Source organism: Triturus cristatus, chromosome 7, assembly GCF_964204655.1.
Source record: "Triturus cristatus chromosome 7, aTriCri1.1, whole genome shotgun sequence".
In the NCBI taxonomy this organism is placed as follows: Eukaryota; Metazoa; Chordata; class Amphibia; order Caudata; family Salamandridae; genus Triturus; species Triturus cristatus.
In genome coordinates this window covers 290,134,062-290,149,768 of record NC_140590.1, presented here as the reverse complement: position 1 = coordinate 290,149,768, position 15,707 = coordinate 290,134,062, and the positions used below count along the sequence as shown (strand labels likewise).

Sequence of the window (15,707 nt, the reverse complement as noted above, 5' to 3'; positions counted from 1 at the left end):
ATAAGCATTCTATTAACTGGATCGCATCACCACACCTCCCCCCTTTAACAAAATGAAAGAACCAAAAGAAAGAGGAGAAAGGAGAAAGAGAGAGAAGAAGAAGAAGAAGAACTAATAAGAATCTATTATACAACACAAAAGAAATATAAGATGCAAGTTGAACAAATTTACACATAATCTTGCAACTTCCGTGGTCTTGTACAAATCCTAGAACTTTTCCTAACACCATCTTCCCCCACAGTTTTAGAATTCATTTTAATGATCTCACGAGGAATACAAGGATCTCTTGCAACACGTGAAGTGCTCCACCAGTTCCCATTAGACAATTTCACTGCATTTTTTCGTATGTCAACAATCTGTAGCGATTCAAGAAACTTTGAATAACCCTTTCTCACTGAGACTGGATTCTTGATTCTAACCCAATCTCCTACGCTGAGCTTGTGTGTGCCACCTGTGGAAGGAATCTTACAACATTTTTGAGAAACTTCATTTGACGTTTTCCTCGCAGTCTCCCACATACACCTCATGTCACAACCAAGATGAAACGATTTAACCATCCAAAAGGGGTAAACTTGAGAAGAAGCCTTTCTACCTCTCATCATTTCAAAGGGTGAATAGTTGGTAGCAACATGGGGTGAGGTGCGATAAGACCATATGAGATCCTTAACAGCTTGGAAAACACAGGACTTGGATCTAAAAGCTGCTTGTACACATTCCACTACTACTCTATTGAACCTTTCAGTCTTCCCGTTACTCTGAGGATGGTAAAGTGGAGTCCTTGTGTGCTTGATGTTACAAGAATGCAAAAATGAAGACATTTCGTGAGAGACAAACTGAACACCATTGTCGGTGAGAATTTCCTCTGGATAACCTTCCCTACGAAAAATGTTATCTAAGCAGTTGATGACACTTTTTGAATCCGGCACTGAGATAGGTTCAACCTCAACCCATCTTGATAAATGGTCAACAAGTACTAAAAAATATTTCGAGTTTGAAGGAAGAATATGAAAGGGCCCAAGAAAATCCATGCCCAGTTTTTGCCAGGCTCTACTGGGAGGAGACACCTGAGAATCAACAGTACCCTCAAGAACAAGAACTTTGTCACTGGAGTTACATCGTGAACACTGTTTCACAAATTCATCAATTTGCGTGTCCATTCTGGGCCACCAGAAATCGTCCCTGACTTTCCTCTTAGTAATGGTTGCGCCAAGATGACCAGAATGCGCAGCAAGGATGATCTTTTCACGATAACAAGAAGGAGGAATGAGTTTAACTCCTCGAACAACTTTTCCACCTTCCATCGAGAGTTCTTCATTGACCTTCCAGTACATCTGAAGATCATACGAAAGACACTTCTCCTTAGGCCAACCTTTTTCGATCAAAAGACTGACTTCCTTGAGAATGGGATCTTTATTGATCTGTGCAATCCAATCAGCTTCTGCAAACGATAACTTGTCCTGATTAATTGCAGCAATGAAGCATTCCTCTATTTCAGTTTCCCACTCTTGTTCATCCACATCTTGAACAGGAAGTCTCGACAGACAATCTGCCCTGCAGTTTTTTCCTCCAGGAATATACTCAACAGTAAAACTAAACTCTAAAAGCTTTGTAGATAACCTTGCTAGGCGAGCTGTGGTGCGTTTAACTCTTTTCCCTGAAAGAATGTCAACCAAAGGCCGATGATCTGTTCTGAGAACAAAGGACCTGCCCCACAGATATTGCTTAAATTTTTCAACACTCCATACACAGGCCAAAAGTTCTTTTTCGATAACCGAATATTTTCTTTCCACAGGACGAAGAGTTCTGGAAACAAATGGAACAGTATCCTCTTTTCCGTTAAAACATTGTGAAAGGACAGCTCCCAAACCATATTCTGAAGCATCCACCGTGACAATCGTTGGTTTCCCTTCAACGAAGGCTTGTAGTGCAGGAGCTTGCACAATATGGTTCTTGATGGTTTGAAAACCTTTTTCACACTCGTCAGACCATACAAAAGACGACCCTTTCTTTAGCAATGCTCTAAAACACTCAGTGGTTTTGGCAAAATCCTTCAAAAACTTAGAGTAAAATTCGCACAGTCCAAGAAAAGACATAAGTTGTTCTTTATTTTGCGGAGGAGGCGCATCAACTATGCTTTTTATGAGACCCGGTCTGGGTCTGATACCTTGTTCTGAAATTATATGTCCAAGATACTCAATTTCTTTGACTTTTAAAGTACATTTGTTTTTTTGTAATGTCACCCCTCTATTCGCTAAAACACTAAAAACTTGGTCAAGAACAGAATCGTGTTCTGCTTCGCTTTTGGTGAAAATTAAAATGTCATCCTGAAAAACAACAACATTAGGGTTATTTTGAAACATTTCAGTCATCAACCTTTGGAATATAGCAGCAGCCGAAGCAAGCCCAAAGGGGAGACGACAAAATTGAAACACTCCATCTGGAGTGACAAAAGCTGTGAGGTGTCGGGACTGAGGATGTAGTTCGACTTGATGGTAGGCCGCCTTGAGATCAAGTTTGGTGAACCATGAGGATGAACCCACTTTACAGATAAGATCTTCAATACGCGGTAGGGGAAATCCGTCAACCCAAATAGCTTCATTGAGACTCCTCAAGTCCACACACATCCTCAAATCCCCAGACCTCTTCTTGGCTAAAACAATGGGCGAAAGCCAAAGGGTAGACTCAACTTTTTCAATTATTCCTTGGTTGCACAGTGACTCTAGATGTTTGGATAGATCACCTCTAATTGACAATGGGACATTCCTGAGTTTATGTTTGATGGGAGTAACATTTTCTTTTTATCTCGACGACTGGCATTTCAAAGGCAGGCTCGCCTTGGACAGTCGTCTCCCACCTCCAGACTACGACCGACCTCCTGCATTTGCTGGGGTTCTCCATCAATGTGCCAAAGTCGCACCTGATTCCCTCTCAGAAGCTCCTCTTCATCGGAGTGGTTCTGGATACAACGTACTTTTGGGTCTATCCTCCAGAACGGCAAGTCCAGGATATTCAGTCTCTAATTCTGATCTTTCAGCCTCTATCCTGGGTTTTGGTCAGGATGACCCTGAGGCTGCTGGGCCTCATGGCCTCCTGCATCTTGCTGGTCGATCATGCCAGATGGCATATGCGGGCTCTGCAGTGGGACCTGAAGTTCCAGTGGGTGCAGCATCGGTGGAACCTGTATGATTATGTCCAGATCTCCGAGGGCACAGCACAGCAATTGCAGTGGTGGCTCATGAACCGTCATTAGGTCAGTGGCAGATCCCTCTCCCTTCCCCAACCGGAGCACACAGTGGTGACGGATGCGTCCCTCCTGGGAAGGGGCGGCCACATGGGAGAGGCGGAGATCAGAGGCTTCTGGTGTCCGGCGGAGTCCCGGCTCCATATCAACCTTCTGGAGCTCCGGGCGATCCGACTTGCACTGAAGGCATTCCTCCCTCTGTCAAGGGTAGAGTAGTGCAGGTGTTCACAGGCAACACCACCGCCATGTCGTACTGCCAGAAACAGGGCAGGGTGGGGTTGTGGACCCTAGAGCAAGAGGCCCTGCGCCTCTGGACATGGCTGGAACATCAGGGCATTTCCCTGGTGATTTAACATCTGACAGGTTCACTGAAAGCCAGGTGGACGATCTCAGCCGCAGGAGGAGTGGGGAGAGCCTTGGTTAGATCTATTCACCACCGAAGAGAACGTGCAATGTCAGCAGTTCTGCGCGTTGGAATTTCCAAGGCGGCACTCCCTAGGTGACGCTTTTCATCGCGAGTGGAGCTGTGGTCTGTTGTATGCCTTTCCACCTATACCACTTCTACCCAGAGTGCTGAAGAAGATCAGGCGCGACCGGGCCCAAGTCATTCTTGTGGCTCCGGACTGGGCTCGAAGAGTTTGGTATCCCGGGATACTCAGTATGACCATCGATCCCCCGATCTGACTGCCTCTTCGGGAGGATCTTCTGTCGCAGCAGCAGGGGACGGTCCTCCACCCGAACCCGTCCAGTCTCCACCTCTTTGCGTGGAGATTGAGCGGTGGCAGTTGATTCCTTTGGACTTGCCTCCTGAAGTCTGTGATGTCATTCTGACAGCCACGTGTCCATCCACTAAGTTGGTATACGCCTGCAGGTGGAATACGTTTGCGGCATGGTGCACAGCAAAGGCTGTGGATCCTCTTTCTGCCCCTCTTTCAGAAGTCCTTTTGTTCCTTCTTTCTTTGGCCCGGCAGGGCTCTGCTCTGGGCTCTATCAAGGGCTACCTTTTGGCCATTTCAGCCTTCCTTAGGCTTTCTGATCAGCATTCTCTTTTCAAGTCCCCTGTTGTAAATAGATTCCTCAAAGGCATTACTCATCTTTTCCCTCCTATTCTTTTCGTAATGCCACAGTGGGACTTGAACCTGGTTCTCACATATTTAATGTGGGCTCCGTTTGAGCCTCTTCACAACTGTCCTCTTCGTCTGTTAAATTTGAAGACTGCTTTCCTGGTTGCCATCACCTCTGCTAGGAGAGTGAGTGAGCTCCAGGCTCTTTCTTGCAAACCTCCTTTACTGTCTGTCCGGACAAGGTTGTGCTCAGAACATGTCCATCCTTTCTGCCAAAGGTTGTCACTGCTTTTCACATCGGGCAGACCATCACTTTGCCCACCTTCTTTCCGCCTCCGCATCCTTCCAGAGAGGAAGAGCGGCTCCACCGTCTGGACCCAAACAGCGCTCTCATTTTATCTGAATCGCACACAACAGTTCCGGGTGGATGACCAGCTCATGGTTGGCTACGTAGGCGCCAAGAAAGGTCGGGCAGTACACAAGCGGACTATCTCCCGATGGGTCGTCCTGTGTATTATAGCCTGGTATTCTCTGGCAAAAAAGGAGCCTCCGGTGGTGCTGCACGCCCATTCCACCAGGGCGACGGCTGCCACTATGGCATTGGGACTTGGTGTCCCCTTACAAGACATCGGTTAGGCAGCTACGTAGGCCTCGTTGCACACTTTTACTAAGCATTATTGCCTGGACAGCCAAGTCCAGAGAGATGGCTTCTTTGGCCGTTCTGTTCTTCGGGACTTTCTGGTGTGATCTTGGTTCGCAGCCCCACCACCGGGGTTGGTATTGCTGGGGTATCTATTCTAAGGTAAGGAATCTCTCACTAACGTGTTTCTTTTAGATGCACAAGTTACTTACCTTCGGTAACAACATATCTGTAAGAAACATTAGTTAGTGGTAGATTCCTTACCGCCCCACCCATCCTCCCTGTATTGCGAACTGATTTCTAGGGTTAAGGTTATCCCTTTCAGGGCCCTAGTTTCTTTGCATAAGTGGTCAGTATCTTGCATGGTTCTGCATTCCTGGCGCCGAAAGTCGAGTACAGAACTGACGTGACGTGTGAGTGTAGTTGTGTAGTTGTGTATTGAAAGTGTCCTCAGGCAGAAAGCCGGGACAGAATGTTTTAACCTTGTTCCTTTTGGTAAAAACTGCTATCACTGTTAAATTGCGATATTGCTAAAAACTGTTTCACTGAAAAGAGAAATTTCACCACTGCTATTTTAAACCTGCACTTCGGTAAGCTTGGACATCTGAATCTGTGCACTTACCCGATCTTCACTTTTTAAATCTGCAAATTACCGCTGTGTGTAGCGGAGCGCGACCCCTCCCTAACAAGACTCGCCCAGAGCCAGAGTCTATTTCACCTGTGCCCCTCTCTACCCCCATAGCAGCCGAGTAGGTGCTACTTGGGCTCCCGCCACTTCCAACTGGGCGAGCTGACGAGTGCTTGGCCCCTCCCCGCCCTCACGTCATCGCCAGGATAAAATGACGTCCTCTCCCAGGGAGCGCAGTGGACGGGCGCAGCGGACGGGCGCAGCGGCGGTGCCGGCGATGCCGGCAGAGCGCCGAAGGCACGCCAAAGGTAAGCCCGTCTGCGCCCATCCGCGCCTCGATCGGGCCAAAGGCCATACCCCCCGGCCGACTCATACAGTACTCTAGGGAAACTCTGCTAGGCCTTAACACCAAATCACCTACTTGCCCTCCACCCCTTAACAGGGAAAACTGGGGAGGGTCCTGGGGCTGGAATATATGGAAAAAAAGTTTCGGCCACACTCAACCAAGTAGGCCCCTAAACCATAACAAAATGACAAACCTACACTGCGTGGAGGAGTGTGGCTCAATGGTTAGAGCGGCAGACCCTGAAGCAGAGTTCTGGCCAGGGACAAGGGTTCGATTCCCGCCTCGGTGGGGCTCGGGCTCAATTTCCTCGGACCTGTCTATTCTCGCCTCGGTGCCTATTCTAATTATGGGCCCCATGCTGCAACTCTGGGCAATAGCTTGCTTAACCTCCACACCGGCCCCAACAGCGCTAAGGATGCCTGGCTTCACCCTGGGGGCGCCCAGGAGTGGACACTTCACAGGGAAAGCCAGGAGGGGTTCCACAGCGGTATGAGTATCAGTGCCAGGAAACCGCAAAGGTGACACCACAAGGTGGCCGTCTGCGCTCTATAAGTACCTTGACATTTACATTTGCGGGCTTGTCAATGTCAGGTCCATGGGCAAGCACGCCCAACATATCTTCGACCTAATCTTGGAAAGAGAGCTGGACTGTCTTTTCATGACAGAAACCTGGTTAACCCAAAACAGCAATCCAGATGTAACGACCGCTCTCCCTCAGGGGTACCTTATTGCCAGACAAGACAGACCCCTCCAGAGAGGCGGAGGAATAGCTATTGTCTATAGGGACTCACTGAGCTGCCTGACTTTCCCGATCTCAGATATCAAAGGTGCGGAAAGTATAGGCTTCGCCCTTAAGGTACATGACTCCTTCACCTTCTCAGGAGCACTATTATATCGACCTCCGGGAACACCCACTGACTTCACAAATAGTCTAGGAGAAGCAGTAGGGGACCTAGCACTAAAATCAGCCAACTACACGATCTTAGGAGATACAAATATACATTTAGACTCCCTCACAGATCACGCCACCCTAGGCTTTACGGACACAATGAAGATCTTAGGCCTTAACATACTTACCACCAGGCCCACACACAAGGCAGGTCACATCCTTGATTGCATCTGTTCAAACGTGGACACACTTCATGTAAAACCACCCCAAGAATTAATCTGGTCCGACCACAGCTACATACCTTTTGAACTCCAAGGGATAATGGCACACACACCCGGGAATAAGCCATGTGATCCCCATGGAGGGCCCAACTGGAAGAAACTGACAGGACTACCAGGCTTCCTAACTAAGGCACTAGAAACCAGACCACTATCAGTAGGGGACCCTGAGAAAGATAGCCAGTCTTTCAGGGAATGGATGGGCGCCCTATCTATGGATAATGACAAAACAACACTTGAACCAAAATATAAAAAGAAACCCAGATCCTCTGCCCCTTGGTTCTCCCAAAGCCTAAAGGAGGAACAAAGGAAGGTTAGAGCATTAGAGCGGAATTGGCGCCGAAACTACGATACAACTGACCAGCTCAGCTACAAAGTGGCCCGCCGTCACTATCACGGGACGATAAAAGCTGCTAAAAAGGACTTTTTCACCAATGCCATAACCAACAGCAACAACAAACAAAAAGACATCTTTAACATCGTCAACTTATACATCAATCCAAAAACCATGCAGAGAGACATTCCCCTCTCCCAAACCCTGTGCAACAAAATAGCGGAATACTTCCATGAGAAAATACAGACTCTCACTAAAGATTTCCCACACCCCCTCCCCTCAGAGGAGTCCCAACCAAACAGGAATAGCGCGACTAGCCAGCTAGCCGCCTTTCAGGAAGTCAGCTTAGAAGAATCACAGACAAAAATTCTAAAAATTAAATCAGGCTCCCCCTTCGACCCGTGCCCCCCTTTCGCCCTCCACATTATGGTTGAGATTGTAAACCCCAGCATTAACAACATTATCAACTCCTCACTTTCCCTGGGAGTAGTCCCAGAGGAATGGAAACTGGCAGCAGTAAGACCCCTACAAAAAAAACCATCACCAGACCCCACCACCCTCACTAATTTACGACCCATCTCCCTGCTCCCCACTTTCTGTAAACTTACAGAAAAGGTAGTAAACCAACAGCTCACCACCTTCTTAGAGGCCAATAACATCTGGCACCCCAACCAGGCCGGCTTCAGAGTAAATCACTCAACAGAATCAGCTCTAATTTTCTCATCGGAAACACTCAGAGCAGCGCTAGACCAGGGCAAAAAAGCAGTCCTTATACTCTTAGACCTGTCCGCGGCGTTCGATACGGTGTCACATTCCATCCTGATAGACCGACTAGCCGCGGCAGGGATAACTGGAAAGGTACTGAGCTGGCTAAAAAGCTTCCTAACAAATAGACGACAAGTGGTCACCCTGGGCCAGTTCAGATGAGAAGGGATCCCAATAAATTCAGGTGTACTGCAGGGCTCCTGCCTGAGCCCGACACTTTTCAATGTGTACATGGCCCCCCTGATTTCCCTCATATCATCCTTCGGCATAGCCACCATTTCATACGCAGATGACACACAACTCATCCTAGTGATGGAGGATGAAACCAGCGAAGCAGAAACAAGACTTAAAAACTGCCTAAAAGCCACTTTCCATTGGATGAGGACGAATCACCTTAAATGCAACACTGGGAAGACCGAGATCCTACCGTTTGGTAAGGGAAACACTTTCAACCCAGCACTATGGTGGCCTGAAGACGCAACCGTTCCCCCTAATACAGCCAACGCAGTCCGAAACCTAGGGATAAAATTTGATCCATCCCTGAGCTTTCAACAACAAGCAGTAGCCGTGGCAGGGACCTGCTTCGGCATAATAAAAGGGCTCAGGACATTTTTCGATCTAATCCCTTTCGCCGCAAGGAAGACGGTGGCAGTAGCCCTCATTACCTCTCGCAAAGATTACTGCAACAGCACATACGCAGGAACTAGCAGGACAGGTTGTCATAAACTACAAATGGTGCAGCATGCAGCGGCCAGACTAGTGCTAGGATGGAAAAGAAGAACCTCAGCCACAATTGCCATGAACACCCTGCACTGGTTGCCTATACACAAAAGGGTGCTCTTTAAAATCTTGCTAATCACTTTCAGGGCAGTTAACATAATAGGACCCAAATACATCGAAAGCATGTTCCAACGCTACGTTCCCTCCAGGTGTCTGAGGTCTCAAGGTGACAATCTCCTGACTATTCCCAAGTTTAGACTCAAAACCAGAGGAGGTAAAGCCCTGGCTGTCTTGGGGTCCAGAGCATGGAACTCACTGCCACCCCCTTTCCGACAAATCTCTACAGAAACAATTTTTAGAAAAACCCTTAAGACCTGGATTTACACCCTATCCGACACAAAATGCAAAAACATGAATTAGCATTTTAACCAAGGATTTACCAAAAGAACAATAAGCCACCATCTTCTCTTACACTCTGAAGCGCTAAGATGCTCCCTGGAGTGTAACCCGCGCTATACAAACACTAATTACATTACACATTTCATTACGTCAGAGCGCGAGGGCGGCATCTAAGTAGCTGCCGCAACGTCATCTCGGCGACCACGATGCCAACGACGGATATGGAGCTGCACGACGCCACCTTCCAACGCGCAGGGGTACTGCTGACGAAAACTTTCCGGATCCAGTCTGACGCCTGGGGGTAATTCTAAGGTAAGGAATCTATCACTAACTAATGTTTCTTACAGATATATCGTTACCGAAGGTAAGTAACTTGTGCAATATGCTCAAATATGCCAATATTGCATTGTATTTTCTCATTTAAAATAAAACATATATAGCAACATTTCCATAACATAGAGAAATGTACGCTTAATTTATTTGAAAACGGCCTTTATTTTCAAGGAAAAGGCAAAGCAATATCAGGCAGATTGGCCCATAAGGCTGCATATAGAACACTCCTAAAAGAAACTGGTGCAGTGCCTTTAAAAGCTCCCGGACCTCCAGGCTCCCATCATGCCCCACAGGTGACAGTTATGTCAGTTCCTTTTTCTGGCTCCTTCTGTGAGGATCCTGGAGCATTGAACTTGTCAGTTAGTGAATTTCTGTCACTAATTGGTTTTGAAAAGTTGATTTTTTTACTTCATTCGACGTCTTGTGGTACAAGCTGTACTATTCTACTATTTTTTCTGACTTTCCTGTTATTGTTTAGTCAGAAATGCCAGACCTGTTTAATAAGTGTCCTTCATATGGGAAGAAAATGGCTAAATCCGACCCACACTCTGTATTGTGTGCTTACCATCCTCACACAGACCTGGCAAGTGTTACTTCTGCCAGCAGTTTTTTAGAAGGACCCTTCGTGACCGGGAAAGGATCAAACTGCATGCCATGCAGGAGAGAGGAAAATGATCTACAAGTGGCCTGGAAAGACATCCTTCTATAGAGCCCTCCACTCAAGTAAGGTCTGAGCATAAGAGAAAGGGGAAGAAAGATACCGGTCAGGTTCGCCGTCGACAGATAAAAGATCAGCGTCGAATTTACCCCTATGCTCACCATCGGCTTCCAAGTCATCGACAGGAAGACCTTTACCGCAGTCGACGCTGAAAGATCTTTCGTCGTCGAAGCCGCCAATGCCAGGCATGTTGGAGCCAATCAATCAATCAATCAATCAATCAATCAATCAATCAATCAAAGCCATTTATAAAGCGCACGACTCACCCGGAGGGTCTCAAGGCGCTTGGGGGGGTGGGGGGGCGCTACTGCTCGAACAGCCAGGTCTTGAGCTTCTTCCTGAAGGAGAGGTGGTCTTGGGTCATGCGCAGGTCGGTCGGGAGGGAGTTCCAGGACTTGGCGGCCAGGTAGGAGAAGGACCTTCCTCCTGTTGTCGCTCTTCGGATGCGGGGGACGGCGGCGAGGGCGTGGCTGGTTGATCGGAGATGGCGTTTGGGAGCGTAGAAGTTGAGGCGGTTGTTGAGGTAGCTCGGGCCTTGGTCGTGTAGGGCTTTGTGTGCGTGGGTGAGGAGACGGAAGGTGATTCTCTTGTTGACGGGGAGCCAGTGCAGGTCTCTCAGATGTCCGGAGATGTGGCTGCTTCGGGGGAAGTCGAGGATGAGTCTGGCTGAGGCGTTCTGTATCCGCTGGAGTCTCTTCTGGAGCTTGGCGGTGGTTCCGGCGTAGAGGGCGTTGCCGTAGTCCAGTCGGCTGGTGACAAGGGCCTGGGTGACCGTCTTCCTGGTCTCGGTGGGGATCCACCGGAAGATCTTCCGTAGCATGCGCAGGATGTTGAAACAGGACGAGGAGACGGCGTTGACTTGTCTGGTCATGGAGAGGGAGGAGTCCAGGATGAAGCCCAGGCTTCGTGCGTGGTCTGTCGGTTTGGGTGCGGTGCCCAGGGCGGGGGGCCACCAGGAGTCGTCCCAGGCGGAGGGCGAGGAGCCCAGGATGAGGACTTCCGTCTTGTCTGAGTTCAGTTTCAGGCGGCTGGTCATCATCCACTCGGCTACGTCTTTCATCCCTTCGTGGAGGTTGGCTCTGGCGGCGGCGGGGTCGTTGGTCAGGGAGAGGATCAGCTGGGTGTCGTCTGCGTAGGAGATGATGTTGAGGTTGTGTTGGCATGCGATGGCCGCAAGGGGGCTCATGTAGACGTTGAAGAGGGTGGGGCTCAGTGATGATCCTTGGGGGACGCCGCAGATGACTTCGGTGGCCTCTGACTTGTACGGTGGTAGGCGGACTCTCTGTGTCCTTCCGTCGAGGAAGGAGATGATCCATTCCAGTGCCTTCTCCTGGATTCCGACGTTGCTGAGGCGCTGCACTAGGGTGCGGTGGCAGACAGTGTTGAATGCCGCGGAGAGGTCTAGGAGGATGAGGGCCGCTGTTTCTCCGTTGTCCAGCAGGGCTCGGATGTCATCGGTGGCAGCGATGAGGGCGGTCTCGGTGCTGTGGTTGGCTCGGAAGCCAGACTGTGAGGGGTCGAGGGATCCATTCGTCTCGAGGAAGGCGGCCAGCTGCTTGTTGACCGTCTTCTCGATGACTTTGGCTGGAAACGGGAGGAGCGAGATGGGGCGGTAATTCTTGAGTTCGGTGGGGTCCGCTGTTGGTTTCTTTAGTAGAGCGCTGAGTTCGGCGTGCTTCCAGCTCTCAGGGATGGTGGCGGCGTCGAAGGTGGTGTTGATGATGTCCCGTAGGTGGGGTGCGATGACAGCGTCTGCCTTGTTGAATACGTGGTGAGGGCAGGGGTCGGTCAGAGATCCGGAGTGGATAGAGTTCATCGTGCGGATGGTGTCTTCTGTGTTGATCGGGGTCCAGGCGCTGAGGGTGGTGGTGGGGGGCGTTGGTGCGGTCGTGGGGGGCGTTGTTTGTGGGATGAAGCTGTTGTGTATGTCAGCGATCTTGTTGTGGAAGTAGGAGGCGAGGGAGTTGCAGAGGTCTTGCGACGGAGTGATGTCGTTGTTTCCGGCGTTGGGGTTGGAGAGCTCTTTCACGATGTTGAAGAGTTCCTTGCAGTTGTGTGCGTTGTTGTCCAGCCTGTTCTTGAATGCAGTTTTCTTGGTGGCGTGGATTAGTTGATGGTGCTTCCGGGTGGCGAGCTTGAGGGTGGTCATGTTGTCCGGGGTTGGCTCCCTTCTCCAGGCTTTCTCGAGGGCTCGGCAGTTCTTCTTGGAGCTCTTGAGTTCGTCGGTGAACCATGGGGCCTTCTTGCTGCCGGGTCTGCTGGGCGGGGTCCTCAGTGGGGCGAGTTCGTCCGCGCAGGTGCTGATCCACTTCGTGAGGTTGTCGGCGGCCTGGCTAGGGTTCGCTGAGCTGGCTGGAGGGTGCTGGCTCAGGGAAGCGGCGAGCTGGTCGGCTGTGATCTTGTTCCAGCTTCTTCGAGCATCCTGTTGCTGGTGGTGGTGGATCGTGGTTCTTCTGAAGGTGAAGTGGACGCAGCTGTGGTCCGTCCAGTGGAGTCCAGTGGCGTGGCTGAAGGCGATGTCTTTGCTGGATGAGAAGACGGCGTCGAGTGTGTGTCCGGCGAGGTGGGTGGGGGTGGACACCAGCTGCTTGAGTCCGAGGTTGGCGAGGTTGTCAAGCAGGGTGGTGGTGTTGCGGTCGTTATTGTTCTCCAGGTGGAAGTTGATGTCCCCCAGGAGGATGTAGTCAGCGATGGGGAGGGCGTGTGGGCTGATGAAGTCGGCGATGTCCTCGCTGAATGGTGTGCGTGGTCCCGGGGGTCGGTAGATCAGGGTGCCTCTGAGGGTGGTCTTGGGGTCGGTGTGGATCTGGAAGTGTAGGTGTTCGGCGGTAGTCAGGGTGTCGTCGGTGTTGGTCGTGATGCGGATGGTGTTCTTGTGGACGATGGCGATGCCTCCTCCAGTCTAGTTGTCGCGATCTCTCCGGGTGATCTTGTATCCCTCTGGGATGGCGATGGCGATGTCGGGCGCTGAGGAGTCGTTCATCCAGGTTTCCGTGAGGAAGGCAACGTCTGGAGATGTGGTGTCGAGGAGGTTCCAGAGTTCGATGGCGTGTCTGTGGACGGAGCGGGTGTTGAGCAGGATGCACTTGAGGTGGTTGCTGCTGGTGTTCGGCTTGGCGGGTGCTGGTGTGGGGCAGGTCCGGATGCAGGTGAACTTGCAGGTGAGGCAGCTGAAGGGTCCGTGGGTGCGTCTCGGGGTGGCTTGGTGGCATCCCGGGGTTCGGCCGGTGTTGAGTGCGTTGAGGGTGGCGGCGTCGTACGTCTGGCGGGTGGGCTGGGGTCCTCGGGGGCCAGGGGTTCGGGCGCTGGGCACGGGCCAGGCACGGACGGGCGCAGACGGGCTTACTTTTGGCGCACCTTCGGCGCACAATCGGCGCGCCCGCTGCGCGTCAACGCTGCGCGTATGCACGGTCGCCATTTATGGCGAAGTGGGAGGGAGGGCGGAGCAGCTGGGAGGTGGGAGCGGGGAGGGCACAGAAGGTAAGGGGGTGTGGCCGCACGCAGGTGGCGGGAAGCGGGGAGCGGGGAGCGGGAAGCGGGTGGGGGGGCACAGAGAGCGGCGCTAATACAATGCATGTAGAAAAAGACAATGGTTCTTAATGGCCTAAAAAGGTCCAGTTTTAGAAAAACCTTGGAAAAGGTAGGGGTTTAATAAAGGTTTTTCAAAACATGATTTTGTCATGTCCACTTCTTTACAGCTGTGCGCGCAGAGCACTCCCACCTGGTTAATTGCTGCCCGGCTCTCACACGTGCATGACTGCACGTCTATTTTCCACCTATCAAACATGCAACGTAGATGCAACGCCCCTTGACTCATGTGTACATATGACGCGCTCACCCGGCCCCTGGTGTCAGTCCCAGCGCGAAGCAGCACCAGAGCAGTTCTCGATCAATCCCGCCCCGAGGCTCGCATTCATTGCATCTTTGCCGGCTAACTAGTAAGTTAATACTGGGGAATTCCTCTCTCCCTCCTTTTCCTGAGCCACTCCGGCATTTTAGTGGCCTTGTTTAAATAAACCCCCTTCTCCTTGCAGACTACTTAAATTCCCGGGCACATGAACATCATCATTTTCCGGCCCAGTGATTACAGCGCGCTGTTCAAGTAAGTCCGCATTCGCAGGCCCTCCCGTCATTTTTACTCTTTTTGCCGGTTTTGTCTCGCTCCTAAATCCTTCACTTTTAATTAATTCCTTCTAGGCCTCCCGCTCTGACAAAGGCCCCTCTAATTTGCAATTAACTGCATCCGGCAGGTCTTTTGATCAGTTACAAAAACCTCGCTCCTATCTCGGACCTTTCATTTCTTGTCTACATAGACAGTAAGTGCCACCAATTGTTAATACCTGTTGCACGTGAACCCCATGGTCCAGATGGTTTTCAGATCAATTAGGTTACTTGTGGTTCATTATGACTATATTCCTACTGCTCCTTTTAATAATAAGGCACTACATTAAGGTTTATTTAATTTAATTTTTAGCAATGAATACTGTGATATATGTATAAGTGATTTATTGACTACACTATCTCATTTGTATATGCTGCATCACTCTTTAGAGAGCACTATGAATTAATTATAATTGAATGTGATGCTACCCTTAGGGACTTGATTATGGTTTTCTTATACCTACCTTGCATTCTTGCTTTCTAGATTCTAAATGCTCACAATTGTCCTGAAGATGAACTCAAATAACTGAGTTCGAAACGTCGTCGACCGCTTACAACATGAACCCCTCATATTAAGCCATAGTAGAAAGTGGTTCAACGTTTGTTGTCAATGCGATGTTTTTTAAAGTTCACCCTCACCCTCATATCACGCTTTTTGTCACTGAATATGTGAGCACTTGAAATTCATTTTTGTGTATAATAAATATCTGTCATACCGTGACCTTATTGTCCCTTCTCTATATTAACTATCGCTCTCCTTACTCAAAATCATGTTTTGAAAAACCTTTATTAAACCCCTACCTTTTCCAAGGTTTTTCTAAAACTGGACCTTTTTAGGCCATTAAGAACCATTGTCTTTTTCTACATGTACCACCCCTGGTTCGCATTTCGGGGTACCCTTGTTCTTATAAAACACTTGCAAGAGCAGTGGCTTCACTGCAAGGGTTCCACTCGCTGAGTGGTTATATTAAGTTACAGAAAATTAAAAAAGCTAGAATTCTCAGCATAGATCTATGTACATTTATCAATACATAGTCCTATCATAACTTTCTTCTCTGAGAGGATACTCACACATATAGTATGTCTACACCTATTATTCCAACATACACCGAGGAATATATTGCTAGACTGATCAGTGGGCCGTCCCTCTTCCATACACCTATACCTGCCAACAATACATCATCTAATGTG

At 49.6% G+C, this 15,707-nt stretch overlaps 1 protein-coding gene across 12 annotated transcripts in view; it reads left to right on the top strand.

The window, feature by feature from the left end:
* Positions 1–15,707, top strand: part of FLT3LG (fms related receptor tyrosine kinase 3 ligand) — a 786,318-nt gene that overhangs the window by 648,504 nt on the left and 122,107 nt on the right. For 2 of the 12 annotated variants that reach the window (XM_085616313.1, XM_085616314.1), the window contains exon 8: positions 15,001–15,236. The exons of 8 other annotated variants lie outside the window; for them this stretch is intronic. In XM_085616313.1, coding sequence (XP_085472439.1) covers positions 15,001–15,042 — 42 coding nt within the window. In that variant the 3' untranslated portion in view covers positions 15,043–15,236. Of the gene's footprint in view, positions 1–15,000; positions 15,237–15,707 lie in introns of those variants that run through there. 2 more of the 12 variants (XM_085616317.1, XM_085616320.1) reach the window with 2 other exon arrangements.